This window comes from Stegodyphus dumicola, chromosome 7 (assembly GCF_044657685.1).
Source record: "Stegodyphus dumicola isolate Sdum_Otavi_A_Nest chromosome 7, ASM4465768v1".
Classification (NCBI taxonomy): domain Eukaryota; kingdom Metazoa; phylum Arthropoda; class Arachnida; order Araneae; family Eresidae; genus Stegodyphus; species Stegodyphus dumicola.
Window position 1 is genome coordinate 137,825,142 of NC_140774.1, and position 14,522 is coordinate 137,839,663.

The 14,522-nt window shown below is 31.4% G+C and overlaps 1 protein-coding gene and 1 long non-coding RNA gene across 6 annotated transcripts in view; one reads left to right on the top strand and one right to left on the bottom strand.

Moving 5' to 3' along the window:
• The window catches only part of LOC118193715 (uncharacterized), a 322,326-nt gene extending 315,383 nt beyond the window's left edge, over positions 1–6,943 (bottom strand). Inside the window, exon 1 of the long non-coding RNA XR_015042198.1 lies at positions 6,592–6,943. This is a non-coding gene — a long non-coding RNA (uncharacterized LOC118193715). The remainder of the gene's footprint in view (positions 1–6,591) is intronic.
• Pde11 (Phosphodiesterase 11) overlaps positions 1–14,522 on the top strand; it is a 589,461-nt gene that overhangs the window by 283,926 nt on the left and 291,013 nt on the right. Inside the window, exon 1 of one of the 5 annotated variants that reach the window (XM_085820850.1) lies at positions 7,164–7,258. The exons of the other annotated variants lie outside the window; for them this stretch is intronic. Coding sequence (XP_085676976.1) covers positions 7,210–7,258 — 49 coding nt within the window. The 5' untranslated portion in view covers positions 7,164–7,209. Of the gene's footprint in view, positions 1–7,163; positions 7,259–14,522 lie in introns of those variants that run through there. 5 annotated transcript variants of the gene reach the window in all.

Sequence of the window (14,522 nt, forward strand, 5' to 3'; positions counted from 1 at the left end):
GAAGCAATTAAAAAGTATCTATTTCTAAAATTGAAATGCAATGAATATGCGTGTGTTTAAAATTAATTTCATCGTTATTTGAGTCTTTAATAGAAGGTATTTTTAAATTTTAGAGGCTACTATCTCTCTTATTTTCTTACAGTAACCCACATATGGGTAATATTTAAATGACTTCCTTTTTTTATTTGGCTCTATACAAGAAATGAAAAAAAAAAAAAAAAAAATTACAGCAAACTACAACTTTACTAGGAATTTTCATTTTTCAATTTCTAGTTACTTCCTTGTACGAAGTAAAAGTATTATAATTACGAAAAATTCCGGGTACTATATTTCAACGAAAATATCCATTTTGATCGCTATCGAATGCAAATTAACGATGTTTCTGCTTGACATTTGTACATAAGGACAGAATAAAGGACTTTTTTCCCCAAATGAATTATAAAACTGATTGAAAATGGATTCAGAAGAGATTTTTTCGTGGCGTTTGTACGTACGTATTCAAAAACGAGTAGCCTCAGAGCGTTGAAATTTCGTATATAGGACTGCTATAATATGTAGTTGTTCACCTCCCTGTTTGGTTGCAAACGTTAGTACCAAAAGTATAGGTTTGTATGCCTTTAGTTAACCTGCATGCAATAACTGCAGAAATATCAACAATTTAAAGGTTGTTTAAGAGTGGCTAAGCCTAATTTTTGTTTACCATAGCAGTCATTTGTTCACATTTGAAATTTAGCAGAATAGTGGATTTGTTGCCAATTTAGAGAAACTAAGCTTCGCAACAACAAAATAACGTCTTCTTTTATTATTGGGAATTAAATCAAGCTTAACAAATTCTGGAATTATTATTTAAGTTATTAAATTATCTCATATATTGAGTCAGCATAGCGTCCACAACAAATTTAGTCAATTTCTGCGCCTTCAGTGTCTATTTGCCGAGTGAGACCAAAAGTAAACTTTTAGTTTTGTGCACCGAAAAATCTGCCTTCTGCGTGCTGGCCGAATCGCTTGTTTTTACGTACATACTCTTTCTCGAAGTTGTGGAGGTAATTGCTGTTTTCAGCAAAGCTACTCCGGAAGTCATTGCCTTGGTCCTTGGTCTAAGTGTAAAAGTTGTTCTTTAAATTGTCTTAACTGTATTTATGTTTTATATTTTTCAATTTTTAATAAAAATATTTTGAGGTTTTATGTATTTTTGCCTGGCCGCGAAGTGAGAACCGAATTAATTGAAAGAGAAATATATCTCTAATCAAATTCGACGAAATCAGATTAACTATGTAGAGAAAATTATTATAATTCTTAGCTTGGTATTAACTAAGAAGAAAATTAATAATTTATTAATGAAAAAATCTTAAAGCTCAGTTTTGGAAATTGCAAGAATATTTGTCTGAAATATTTTTAAAGAAAGCAGTTTTATTCGTTTTTTGCAAATTTTCTTAGGCCTAAATACCATTCTAGAAAAATACCATTCCAGAAATAAAATGGTAAAATAAAATTATATAAAACTTGTATCTAAATTTAAGTGATTTTATTTAATTAATTCGTACTTAAATTTAATTAATTAACTAACATTATTGAATTACGCATATATAAAAATCTATTAATAAATAAATAACATTCATGTATTGCTTATTTATATGTTAAAAATGACGATAGGTTAAGTATTTGCCCTACCAATGGCCGAATGGTTAAGGCCACTAAATGCTAGTATTTCGATTCGGGTTCAAACCCAAAAGAGCGGGCTGGCTGCGTGTTATGCAGATCACGTTGCCAAACACGCAGTAAAATAAACAACCAATAAATTTTCGTTGTTTTCCATGTGTGACGTGAATACTAACCATTTTCGGTTAGAACGTCCTCCCTTCTCTTTAGACAGATATCTTTTATGCGTTTGCTGTATTCGAATAACCTAATCTAACGAAAGTATTTGAAAACGTTTTAGCGTTGAAGAAATTTCTATTAAAAAGGAAGCAATCTGAATTTTTTAAAATTATTATTCAAGTGTTATTAATTGGACAAAATATAACTGCATCAGTTCAAGAGGTGGAAAATTTTACAGCTGACAAATGGGTTTAATTCCATAGGTTAGAAATTAAAGGGTTCGGAGGCTCCCCAAAATGTTTTGTTATTGAATGCTAGGGATTGCGTAAGGCAAAAATTCTAATTCGAAATTACTTTGAATTTTTTGTTTAATTAGAAAATTTGCCCAGTTTATATAAACAACGTTGTTATGTTTCTTCATATTTCCTCTTTAATTAGCAGCCTATAAATAGTCACTTTGTTAATTAAACATTTCTGATGGTTGCCATGTTTCTTCTTAAAATATTTGCTTTTTGGTATGGAAATAATTTCAGTAACATACTAATAATAAGAAGACGCAAGAACTTTCACCTAATTCATAATTAGTTGCCTCAAGTATTTCTACTAATTAATCCTATAATGGCATCCACGGGAGAAAAAAATCCTTAATTATAGAATCTAATCTTTGAGCTTAATTTCTCTCTTATAACTCCTGACACGTTCTCCTCAGTACACAAACTGCAGACTACAAAATTTAAAGTAACGGGCCTACTCCTTGAGCAAATTCATTTACAATTTACTTAAAAATTCCACTATTGTCAAAGAGTTGAATACGCATCCCTCTGTAAAATGCAAAGAGTCTGCTCATTTGATGACCTCCGTTCTCCCCCCCCCAAAAAAGGAAAGAAGAAATATATTATACACATACGATAAAAGTTAATTATATCGGTATACTCATATATTCATTAACAAAGCTATTTCAAATCATAATATCATAACTTTTACAATAATATTTAATCATAGCTTCATATAATGATTAGAAAATTGCGCATACAATGAAATGCAGTTTTGCAATGGAAAGCTTTAAAAGTGTTAACTTTCTGATAAAAAGCATATAATATGAAATAATATAAATAATAATTTAACTCATAATAAAAAGTGTTGCACTAATTTTTCAAACACTTTTAATAACTTAATTCTGTTTGCTTTTAACGAAGCAAAATCATTTAATTTTTCAAAATCTAATTAATGTTTCAATTCGTGTTCTATAGAAAGAATGCTCATGTTTGAAAGTTTTTCTTTATCATATAAAGGTCTTACGTAATTTTTTTTTATTATTTTAAGTTTGCTGAAGGTTAATTCGCTACTAGCAGCAGTAACTGGCAACGCTAGAAGTATTCTTAATTCGGATACGATTGAAGTAATTTCTTTTCGTGAATTATTTTTAAATCTAGAAAGGTCTAAGCTTTAGTATCCGGTTTTATTAAAATATATGGTTTTTAAAACTAAATATTTGTGGCTCAATTTCTGCTTCATTTATAACATTTGGGTATTTAACTGAATTTCTGCATCATTTATATTATTCCAGCATATACGGGCTAAGTTATGAGCTTATTGATTTTAAATTATTTAAGTTTAATGACATTAATTTTTAACCAGTCAGAAAACTAAAAATTTAACATATTTAGTTTAATTTTCTGCATTTTCATTTTGCTTTACAAGATTAAAAAATCTAACATCTTTTCATTTCTACAATAAAAAATATATTTTTTAGAAAAGTTCGATTTCTTATCACTTGATTCTTGATAATATGATTAAATAACTTTCGTTTTTTTTCTTCCTGTTCCATATTCCGTTGATACATACATTTACAGCTACATTTTTACATTTCTCAAGAATACTTCCAGATATATTTTCTCTCATCAGCTGATAAGAAAGACGAAAACCTCTATTAAACTTAAGGCATAGACATTTATAGGTTTAGATTGCAAGGCTTTTTTCTGTTTTGAAAATTATTAAATTCCACGTAGATAATCTACATAAAATTTTATTATTAATTTATTCTATAATCAACATAAAATCTTATAATTAAATTCAAAATGGTTATATTTTCATCTTACTGCAATAATGTATCATTTGATAACATGTCTTTAAATAACCTATGTACTTCGGTTACTTTCAGATACAATTCTTAAACCGCGTTTCTTCTTGATGTATATACGTTTTGCTTATTTTCTTTGAAACAAGAATACTCTTAAAACGAATGAAACTGCGCCAATTTAACGAGGAGCGAGTCCAAGAGCAGGTTCGTAGACAGCGATCTTAGCGAGACCATAAAAACATCAACAACTTCCAGGTGTGACTTTAAAAACATAACTCCTTTCAGATTTTTTTCTTTATACATTTAATTTTATTAAATTCAATTTTATTGTTTATATATATATATATATATATATATATATTCGTTAAGTTGTTTTCATCTCAGAATAGTGTTATGTTTTGACCTGTGCACATATACTTACTGTGTAATATCAGCTGTGGGACACAACCGTAAGCAATTCTTATACCCTCCTGATCTGTCAGTTCGGCCTTTAGACGATGCTTCGTAGTTTGGGCATTCCACAGCTGGGGAGCAACATGTTAGCGGTACGCTCAGATGCTACCTTGCCAGTGACGAAGGCCTAGGTGGCCGAAGGCCTCGAGGTTCGAGTTCTTTGGTCGAAGCTCTATCCAAGTATAACATAGCAGAAAAGTCCATAGCATTAATATGCATGGTAAGCAAGTCGATAGCATCAAGATACATGCATGGTTGAATATAAGCATAAAGTTCATTCATTTCGTAGTGACGTTAAGCAATAATGAAGAACGATAAGCAATAATTAGAGATAATGTTCAGTCATGTCTCTGTGGTGCTGAATACAGCGAACATGATATGGAAAGATCGAAGCTCATATGAACGAGTGTAGAGCTACAGCATGTAGAGGCGTATCCGAGTGACAACAGGAGATTGGCTGAGTCTGCAAACCTTAGAGATTGGCTGCTGGTAGAAGGGGTAACGCACTAGCGTAAAGCAGGTTTTGTATCGGAAGGCAGGGAAAAATCTAAGACCGTGATCATTAAATGGCAGCATATTTGCGACGAAAGAATTAGGACTTGGAAATAAGACTAAAATACATAAAGAAACAAGGAGTTAATTAATGCATTGTATAAAAATTAATAGAGAGATATGATCATGAACAACAGGGGGTTCTCCTCATTGCCATACCTAATTTTGATATAGTCCGAAAACGGGGATCAGGATTAGAAGTTAATATAAGGAAATAAACTGAATTAAAGGTTTCTAAGGGGCTATGGGCAATTCAGATTGTAGCTTATTTCTGCCGTCATCTGTAGTCTATGGAATTTTTTCAATGGTGGTAGAACAATTTTTCAGGACAAGCATATACTTATTAAGAACAGAAATAATGAAATTCAGTTCGTATTGAATAAATAGTCACAGTAACTCAAAGAGATATGAGCTCAAGTATATTAAGCATCAAGTAAGTTATTAGTTTTAGCAGTGGGTGACGGATTATCCTGTGCGTTATTGAAATCTGTGGGTTTAACGGAGAATAGAGGAATTTCCTTAATAAGGCCTGAGAGTAACTAACGTGCAGGTTGTATTATGATTCTCTTCTTGGCTCTGTTCGTAGGAAATTTTGAGCACCCACGGAAAGGCTAGGTATTTCCGCATAAGTACAATAGGTGTACTTAATTATCTGTGCATTATTGGAATCTGTTAGTTTACGGGAAATAGATAATTTTCCTGAAAACGCTTGAGAGTAACTAAGAGCAGATCGTATTATGATTCTTTTGTTGGCTGTGTTCGTGGAAAATTTTGAGCACCCACGGAAAGACGCGGGATACCTTTTTTTTAGCATAAGTACAATAGTTGGGTACCTCCATTTGTCCTTCTTGAGAGCAGTTTTTAGTTGGGTCTTAGCAAACATTTCACGCATCTAGGGCTCATGTGGCAGTTTTCAGATAATTGGTGCCATAACTGGCAGTTATGTGGCTGAAATATTTTATTATTTTAGACAAATCATCACCTTCGATGCCTTGTTTACGGAAAATCCTCTATTCTCAATAGCCAGCTTAATTTTGTCACAAATGGTGTGGAAAAGGAGGTTTCTTAAGAGCACTTGAACGTTTGAATTTAGGTTTGAATTGGACGTTTGAATTTAGGGTTGGTTGTGTAGTGCTCTACGATAATGTTTGCTTTGCATGGGAAAAAATTGGCTAGTTTTCTGTGATCTTTTGCAGTGTTCAGTAAAGTTTTGATAAATTCGCCATTTACCGCGGGTTATTAGACAGCAGTTCTAGCAAATTCCCTCTCTGTAGATTGGCCAAGAAATTTTGTGTTAGTTAATTTGAGCAACTTTTCCAGGTAATCTGTATATAGACAATTCTCCTCCGGTTTTATCGTAATAAGGAGTATGCGTTTTGCGTGGGGCTGAATCAGCGACTGCTGAATCTGCGTATATCATCGTTTTCATTACTAATACTATCATCAGTACTATTGTTGATTCACCATAAAAAGCATTACATTTATTAAAGTTTCCTACACATTTGTGCGCTTTATCGCCTTTAGACGCTTTAGCAGTTTTAGATGGTAAAGTAAAATCATCGTTATTAACAATCGAAACACAAGCTTTTTTTTTACTTTTTGAGGTAACATGAACAACGTATTATTTACATATGCATTAATACTGGATGCGACAAAGCCTGGAGATGTAAGAAAACTTTGTTACTCACCCGAATTCGAGGTATTCTTTGGTCGTCTTAAGTATTTCCCGATGATTGTTCTCTAGTTTGTTCGCCTGCCGAGGAATAGTGGCTTTTGAGCAGATGCATTGTAAATTTCTGGTAAAACACACTCAGATTGAAGATTTTTAATATTATCTTTCAAATTTTAATAAGTAATCATGTCCGCTTATCTTAAGGAAACTCCAGAGAGCAAGTATTTGTATATCGATGGGAACGCTTTCGTCCATCCGTTGTGAGTCCGCTAGTAATGCCAGAAAATCGCACTCAATCATTTGCTCAGCGTACCTTCTCTCACGGGATCAGGACTTGGAAATGACCATCATGGCTGGCGTCTGGAAGGCAAATGATTGCCAACGTCGAAAACGGGATGTTCTTTATCAAAACTGGGGCGGATATGCTTAGTTAATGCGGAGGGACTGTACTTGTACAGCCAATGATGAAATTCTAGGTCCGCCTCCTTTTACCTGTACCGGTATATCAAGATTAAAACGCTCTGCTCAAATGTCACATTTTTCTGATGGCAGAGAACTGATGTTGTTCTTGATTTGATGGCAGAGAACTGAAAAATGACGAATAGAGATTTCAATTGGAAGTGTTCAAGTGTGAATGCTTCAGGTGTGTTCCAAGAGAATTTCTTCCTTCTCAAAAATAAGAGGTATTTATAAAAATTGATTTAAACTCTTAAACAAATGTGTTCATTTATTAGTTTATTTCTGTCTTGTTTTTTTCTCACATTATTGGCAAGAATGTTTGTGATTAGTAATTTCGCAAAATCTAAATTGGAATTGTATTGAGTCATTCTATCAAATGGTGTAATCTTTCATAATTTGATCAATTAATTATTAAAATAAATGTTTTCCTCCACCAAAATAGATTAAAAACTAATGGAAACGTGCTGAAAATTTTCATCTTTTTATTTCTTCGTTTCTTCGTCTTTTCATTCGTTCGTTCGTTCGATATTTCCAGTGTAAAAATATCAAACTTGAGGTAATTTGTATTTCCATACATTGTCGATTTTCTGTTGATTTCTACTGGCAACTGCATTTTCATTTCCATAAGCACGTACGTATTTGGTACGAATATTCAAAACTAGTTTTGTAGAAAACTGTAATTTATTTTATGAGTACATTTTATATTTTAACTTGAATTAAAGAAAAACTTAGCTATCTGTTATTCTATTTCCTTATTCTGTATTAACATTGAATATTAATTCTTAAATTATAAGATAATGTTATTATACCGTTGGTTTTGTTCCGCTGTTAATATTAATGTAATACGTTTGTTCTAAAAAAGAAATTTTTTCTCAAAACAGATTAACCCATTTTGTAAAGTTTCATTATCAATTTCAGGTGGACATATGTTGGCTGCATTTGCGCCAGAAATGTTTATTTTTATGCTGTTATCACTTTAGAGCACATTTATGTAATACATATATATATGTGACATTTCTGTAATACAGATATGTGGTTAAAATCCTGAAGTTCTTCATTTTGATTACGTTTTAGCATTTATTTTGCATATCAGAATAATTATTGCTATTAATGAATATATTAATCCACATCTTGTTTTTTTTTAAATATGTATAATGGAATATGAATTCTTGGGTGTGTATTACTACATGTTTTCACACACTTGGTTTATTAGATTACGGCAAAGCACTCGAGGGCTATCTGCCCCCTTAAGGGAGGGAAGCCTTCGTGGAGGACTTTTTAACCAAGTTAGAGTAAATGGGCGTGTATAAAACAAGATTTTACAGTTAAACAACTAATCAAGGAACTCGAGATTAAAAACAAATCTGCAGTTCAAATTCTTTTATTTTGGCATTTTATATAAAAATTCTTACAGACTCTAAGTAGTCCGTCCGTCCGCGCATGTGGCCAATTATGATTTCACAAATTTGAAAGTGTTGCCTTCAAAACTGTGCAAGTGATTTGCCCCATGAATAGAATAATAATCCAGTAATTTGAACTTAGATATTCAAACAGCGTTGAGCGCAAAATTTGAAAATGAAATCTCTCATTACGACATTTTAAACTCAATATTTTTATGTAATCATTTTGGACCGAAATTCATAGATAGAAGTTAAATCATACACGATCAATAACTGCGGTTGGATCTATTCTTTATCGCATAGATATTTTTAGGAAGATAGAAGAAGGTTGAATGAAATTCCATGTACTTTAAAATTTCAGATTTTATATTGATCTATTTTACCGTGTTGCATGGTTTTATAATGGCCGCGTGGTTTTGATACTTCATTATTGCGAAAAGTAAATTTGAATTTTAAAATATTGAAAATGTATTAATTTGCATAAATCTGAAGACAGTGCTAACCAAGAGAAAGGTCTCCACATCCGGAATATTTGTGTTTGCACGCAAGGCCTGAGTATAAATTAAATCAGTTAATTGTTTACGTATATGAAAAAAACTATTTCAACGAAAAGTGTCAGTTGTAATAATAAAACAAATCCTATTTGTTCCTTAATGTAATTAAAGGATTAAATAAATAAATCGAAAAAATTCAATATTTTCTGCTTTTAATTTGCATTTAATTTTTTTTTCTGTTATAAAAATATATCTTTCTTATTTACTAATTATTTTGTATTCTTGACAAGTAAATTAATTACTATTTAAAGAATTCACATGCGTGAAACAAAATATGTTCAGGAAAACAATATCACTGCTTACTCTAGATATACGTGCAAAACCTCATTCAAATAATTGCAGTTCTAAAAAGGAATTTTCTAGCGATTCCCATGCTTTCACGGTGGCTTTAGATAAAAGACGTGATAGACTAAATTGAGATTATTTATAAATTATTATGAAACTAATTATGCAAGTGAGATCCGATATGGCCTTAATATTCGACTCATTATCATAAAAATGGTTTAAAATATAAATTTTCTGGAAAGAAACTCGTCGCACTCTCAGTCTTTTACGATTCTTTTAGATAGAAGATACGAAAAGCCAAATTAACGTTACTTATAAATTATCCTAAAACTGATTAAATTTAATTAAGCGGTTTATTGTTTTAATCGTAAGATCATAACCGCAAAAAAACCTGCTGTTTCTTAGATGGCTGGTCTTTCATATATTTTACGCTGTATTATCAAAACTGTCAGTTCTTCGCATAGACCTTAAACAAATATTTAACCAGGTCAAAAACGCATACCACGTACTGTGAGATTCACCGATTAGAAATAAATTTATTACTTAGACACTTTTGGGAACCCCGGGGGTAAGGAATTTTCGATGGCTGCCAAAGCTATCTGGCACGTTCGTCCATTCTTTCATTGATAATGAGTAAAATATTCTGCTATCAATGGTGCCCATCAGCTCACACATCTTTCTTTTGCTTCTGCGTTTTTCTTTGGCCTCTTGAAGCTTAGTTTTGACAAATGAACGCTGATCTTTCAGCGAAAAATATGTACGCGAGTTCTATCTGATTGTACGTGCTTTTTAAGGAACGTGTTTGGATTGAATTTGAAAGCAGAAGCAGATTCAGTTGCTACAATGTGTACCTTCAATCTATATATTATTTTAAAAAATTTACACTTCCAAAAATGGCGAAACTTGACCCGATTTGCGGTTTTCCGTTGATTTTCTTCTGCATTCTGGCAGATACCTCTTAATCGAGTATTCAGAAGTTAGAAATGCAAGCAAATGAATGCTAACGCACTGGACACACCCATCGCAGTTATGTGATTGCTTTACATCTATATCAGTTTGGACAGCTTATACGATAGCGTTGTTTATATTAACAAATGAGGTTGTTCTAAGACTCACTAGAAAATAATACAACAAACCATCAATGAGCTCGACAGGAATCGCAGGGCCATCTTCGAAAAAGCATTCTGTTTGTACCTAAGAATCTCCGATACAAGAGTCGTAAAGTTGATACAGTCAGGCATTATTATTGCTAGTATTTCCAAAAGGGCCTTGAAGACTATGACAAGCCTAGGGTAAAAACATTTCAGGGGATTGCGCGATAAGATAGTTGCTTACACGTACACCGAAAACCTCTTCGCTATCTGTCATATTTATTAGCGTCTAGTATCACAAACAGTGTTTCCAGTGTTCATTCTGGTATCTACCACTAACTCCTGGCATCGACAAGAACACTTCCTTTGATGTCGCGGCTGGCTGGTTGACTATTGGATCAGTAAAGTGTGTTGCGAAAATTATCCAGTATCTCCCAATATATTGTACTTTTTCGCCCTTCAAATTTTAGCCACTTCAGTCTAGAATTTGATGTTAGGTACAGCATCGGTTATATTATAATTCTGGTGGAATTCCTCAAGATTAATTTCGCTGTATTTCGCTGTAATTAATTAACTGTTAAATATTTTGTGACATGCATACGATCGTTTATCGTAAAGCCTCGTTAATTTAGTGTATTATTATAGTTCAAGAAAAATATGTTAAAATAGATCGGCTTTCAGATTAGTTTTAATCAAAGCCTTACTGCGCTATCATTTGAAACACAATTCAAAGACCTCGTGAAGCATGGTTTGAAAACAAGCCGGAAAATTGTAATTTTGAAGCGTGTAAAATTATTTGCATTCTTGCAATATTGTGATCTATTTTTTCGTGAAAATTCCTTCGAAAGTTCTGCAGTGCTATACTTACAAACTTATTCTTTTGGTTAGTCGTAGATTCTAAAATATGTTAATTTTTTTTTAACTTTTAAATTTCAAATGTATTTATTCTCAGAAAATATAATAAATATATTATTTTACGAATGTATATTAATATATTAATTATAAATATTAATTTACCAATATATTTATTTTATGAAAATAACTACTAAATAATCCCACGTATCTAAACAATTATTTTTTAGCCTTTCATCTAACTAATCTTTCATTTGTTACTTTTACTTTCATTTAAAATTAAATTCATGTTTTATGCAAAGTTAATGCCAGGTAAAATTAAAATCTATGCAAAAATTAAATTTAAATTAATTTTTTAACTTTGAAATTTCAATTGTATTTATTCTCTGAAAATATAGGGTATATATTATTTTACAAATATATGTTGGTATTAATTTACAAATGTATTTATTTATGAAAATAACTACTAAATAATCCCACTTATCTAAACAATTAATTACTTTTTAGTCTTTCATCTAACCATCTTTAGTCTTTCATTTGTTACTTTGACTTTTCATGTAAAATTAAATTCTTGTTTTATGCAAAATTAAATCTGTGAAAAAATTAAATTGGATTGGTTTGAAAAAGAAACTCGGACGGAAGTTTGAAGTGTCATAACACTTGAACGCAGATGTTAATATTTGTTTTTAAATATTTTTACGAGGCGAAAACTTCATGTCTGCTTCTGTACAAAAATGTCGCGCCGCGGAAACGTTTACTTGCACACAGTCTGTAGTTTCCAGAAAGCGAATAAAGCGTCTTTGCACTAAAAAATTTTAGCATCTGTACTTTGCAGTTTGAATAAACGAATATGTCACCTGGTCTCTTATAAAAAAATATTGCTAGTTCATGTGGATGCCACCAACTAGTGAAATTCATTCGCGATCAGTATAATTCAATAGGAATATATACGCCTTGATACTATTAAAGTATATTTCGATGACAATTTTTTTTTCGTTTTCATTTCTGATGATAAGTGTTCTTCGTTCCAGAATGTTAAAAACTGTAAAAATATGATTAGAGGAAAAAGTGCACATGAAGATTTTCGTTTGGGAGGCATGCAAATATACAGCATTTTAAAAGCAAATTGCATTTTATTTATTATTAGCTTAAAAGGGCTATTAGTCTTGAATCACACTTTTGCATCGAATGACTTTCGTTTACCTTTTGAGAACAGCTAGCCACTGGGTGCGGCTAGGTGCCTAAAACTGCTACTATAAAAACGGGAAAAAATATACAGTGTTTTTAATAAATCCAGCAAGTGCAATTTTCATGGGTCCAGCTAGTAAGTAATAACAACAGATATAAAGAACTAACATTTATTGCTAAGTTTGTTAATAAATAGCAGAAATTAAATAATGAATAACCTGCATAAATGTATGTATGTTTCCCGGATTGTGAAAAACAACGGTACCTATAGCCATCAAATATTTAATAACGTACGTCTCCATCCGAATATGGGCATCTGGAAGCCCAAATTAAGAATTTTTTTTACTATCTATTTCATATTTTGTAAAGCATTTATGAGTTTTTCACTAAGAAGCTCAACGATTTCAAAACGAGCAATGGCACTACTGTACGGGGGAGAAATATTTCTATCTCCAGCGCGAGGGACTGTGTAACGGAAATTCTAAAAATATGCTCATTTTAAAACTATTTTAAATATTGCTGTTGGACTGAATTTTATGGTTTAGGGGCGAAGAACGTGATATTTAATAGGCTATAGGTATTTTTTATTTATTAAATATCATGTTCTTCGCACTTAAACCATATAAAATTCAATTCAACAACAATATTACAAAATATTTAAAAGCAGCATGTCTTTAGAATTTATTTAAAAATTTTAATTTAGCGAAGAAGTTGGTTGCATGGTGTCTTTGTGGTTTTTCCCATGTGGAACGTGTAACCAGTTTCCCTTATAAAGTCCCTCACGAAGGTGTCCCACCCCTTAGGCAATAGACCCAGCGTGTTTTGCTATAATAAACTAACCAACCAAACCAACGCTTTCTACGTGTTCGAGTATCCATTTCACATGATGTACCTAACCATTAGCCTTGTATAGCATTTTTATTATACTTTTCATAATGAAAGTATGTAACAAACCAAATTTAAATAGGAAAATCGCTCTCGGTTCCCCGATTATTGACTGGCTGTGAGTTTCAGAATCATATTCTTATATATATTTCTCATTTCAGAAAATTTTAGGCAAGTGGTAATATACTTTTTAAACTTTTTATGTTTTGTTTGCTATTTTACGCAGTGATAAAAAATGCAGAAACAGAACTGAAGATTTCAAATAATAATAAATAAATCAATAAAAAAGGTTAAATTTTATTAAACAAAAAATATTTAGTTTCATCAATTGAAAACAGTAAATATTATTGGTGTTTATTTTATTGTTAAATACCATATAAGGTATTTTAGTTTTATCAGTTAGAAACATTTAATATTATTGGTGTTAATTTTATGGTTAAATGCCGTCTAAGGTATATATAACTCATGAGTGAAATCTAAAGTTTCTAGTATTGAAATGTTTTAATTTTAAATTACTTTTCAATAAAAAATTATTTTATTAAACCTTAAAGGAGTATTGTTCTCGTCTTCCGATTTGCTTCGGAACCCTTTATAAACGGCGTATCACTTTTCAAATCGTTGCCATCAATACTATCGCCTTGTATTATATTTGAAAAATTAAATAATGAAGAATCTGCATAAATGTAGGCCTGTTTCTCGCATTGTGATAAAACAACGTTACCTAGAGCCATCCAATTTTGAATGACGTAATCCTACTGCGAATATGCACATCTGAAAGTCCAAATTTTAAATTTGTTTTATAATTGATTTCATATTTTGTAAAAATTTAACGAATTTTTGATCAAAAATTCAACGATTTGAAAGCGAGCATTGGCAACACTCTACGGGGGAAAAAACCTTTTTATCTCCAGCGCGCGGAACTGTGTATCGGAAATTCTAAAGATAGGCTCATTTTAAAATTATTTTGCGACATTGCTGTTGAACCGAATTTTATGGTTTAAGTGCAAAGAAAATGATATTTAATTAATAAAGGTAACACACAAAACGTTAAAAAACGCCCCTTTGGACGTAATTTAAAATCTGAAACCTTTCAGATTTTTTTTTTTTTTTTTTTTCATTTAACGTTTTTATTTATTTCTCAACTGAAGTCAAAAGGTTGAATAAGTTAACTAATAAATAACTAAATATTGAATAACTAAATTTTTCTGAAATGGAACACGTTAAACTTCTTCA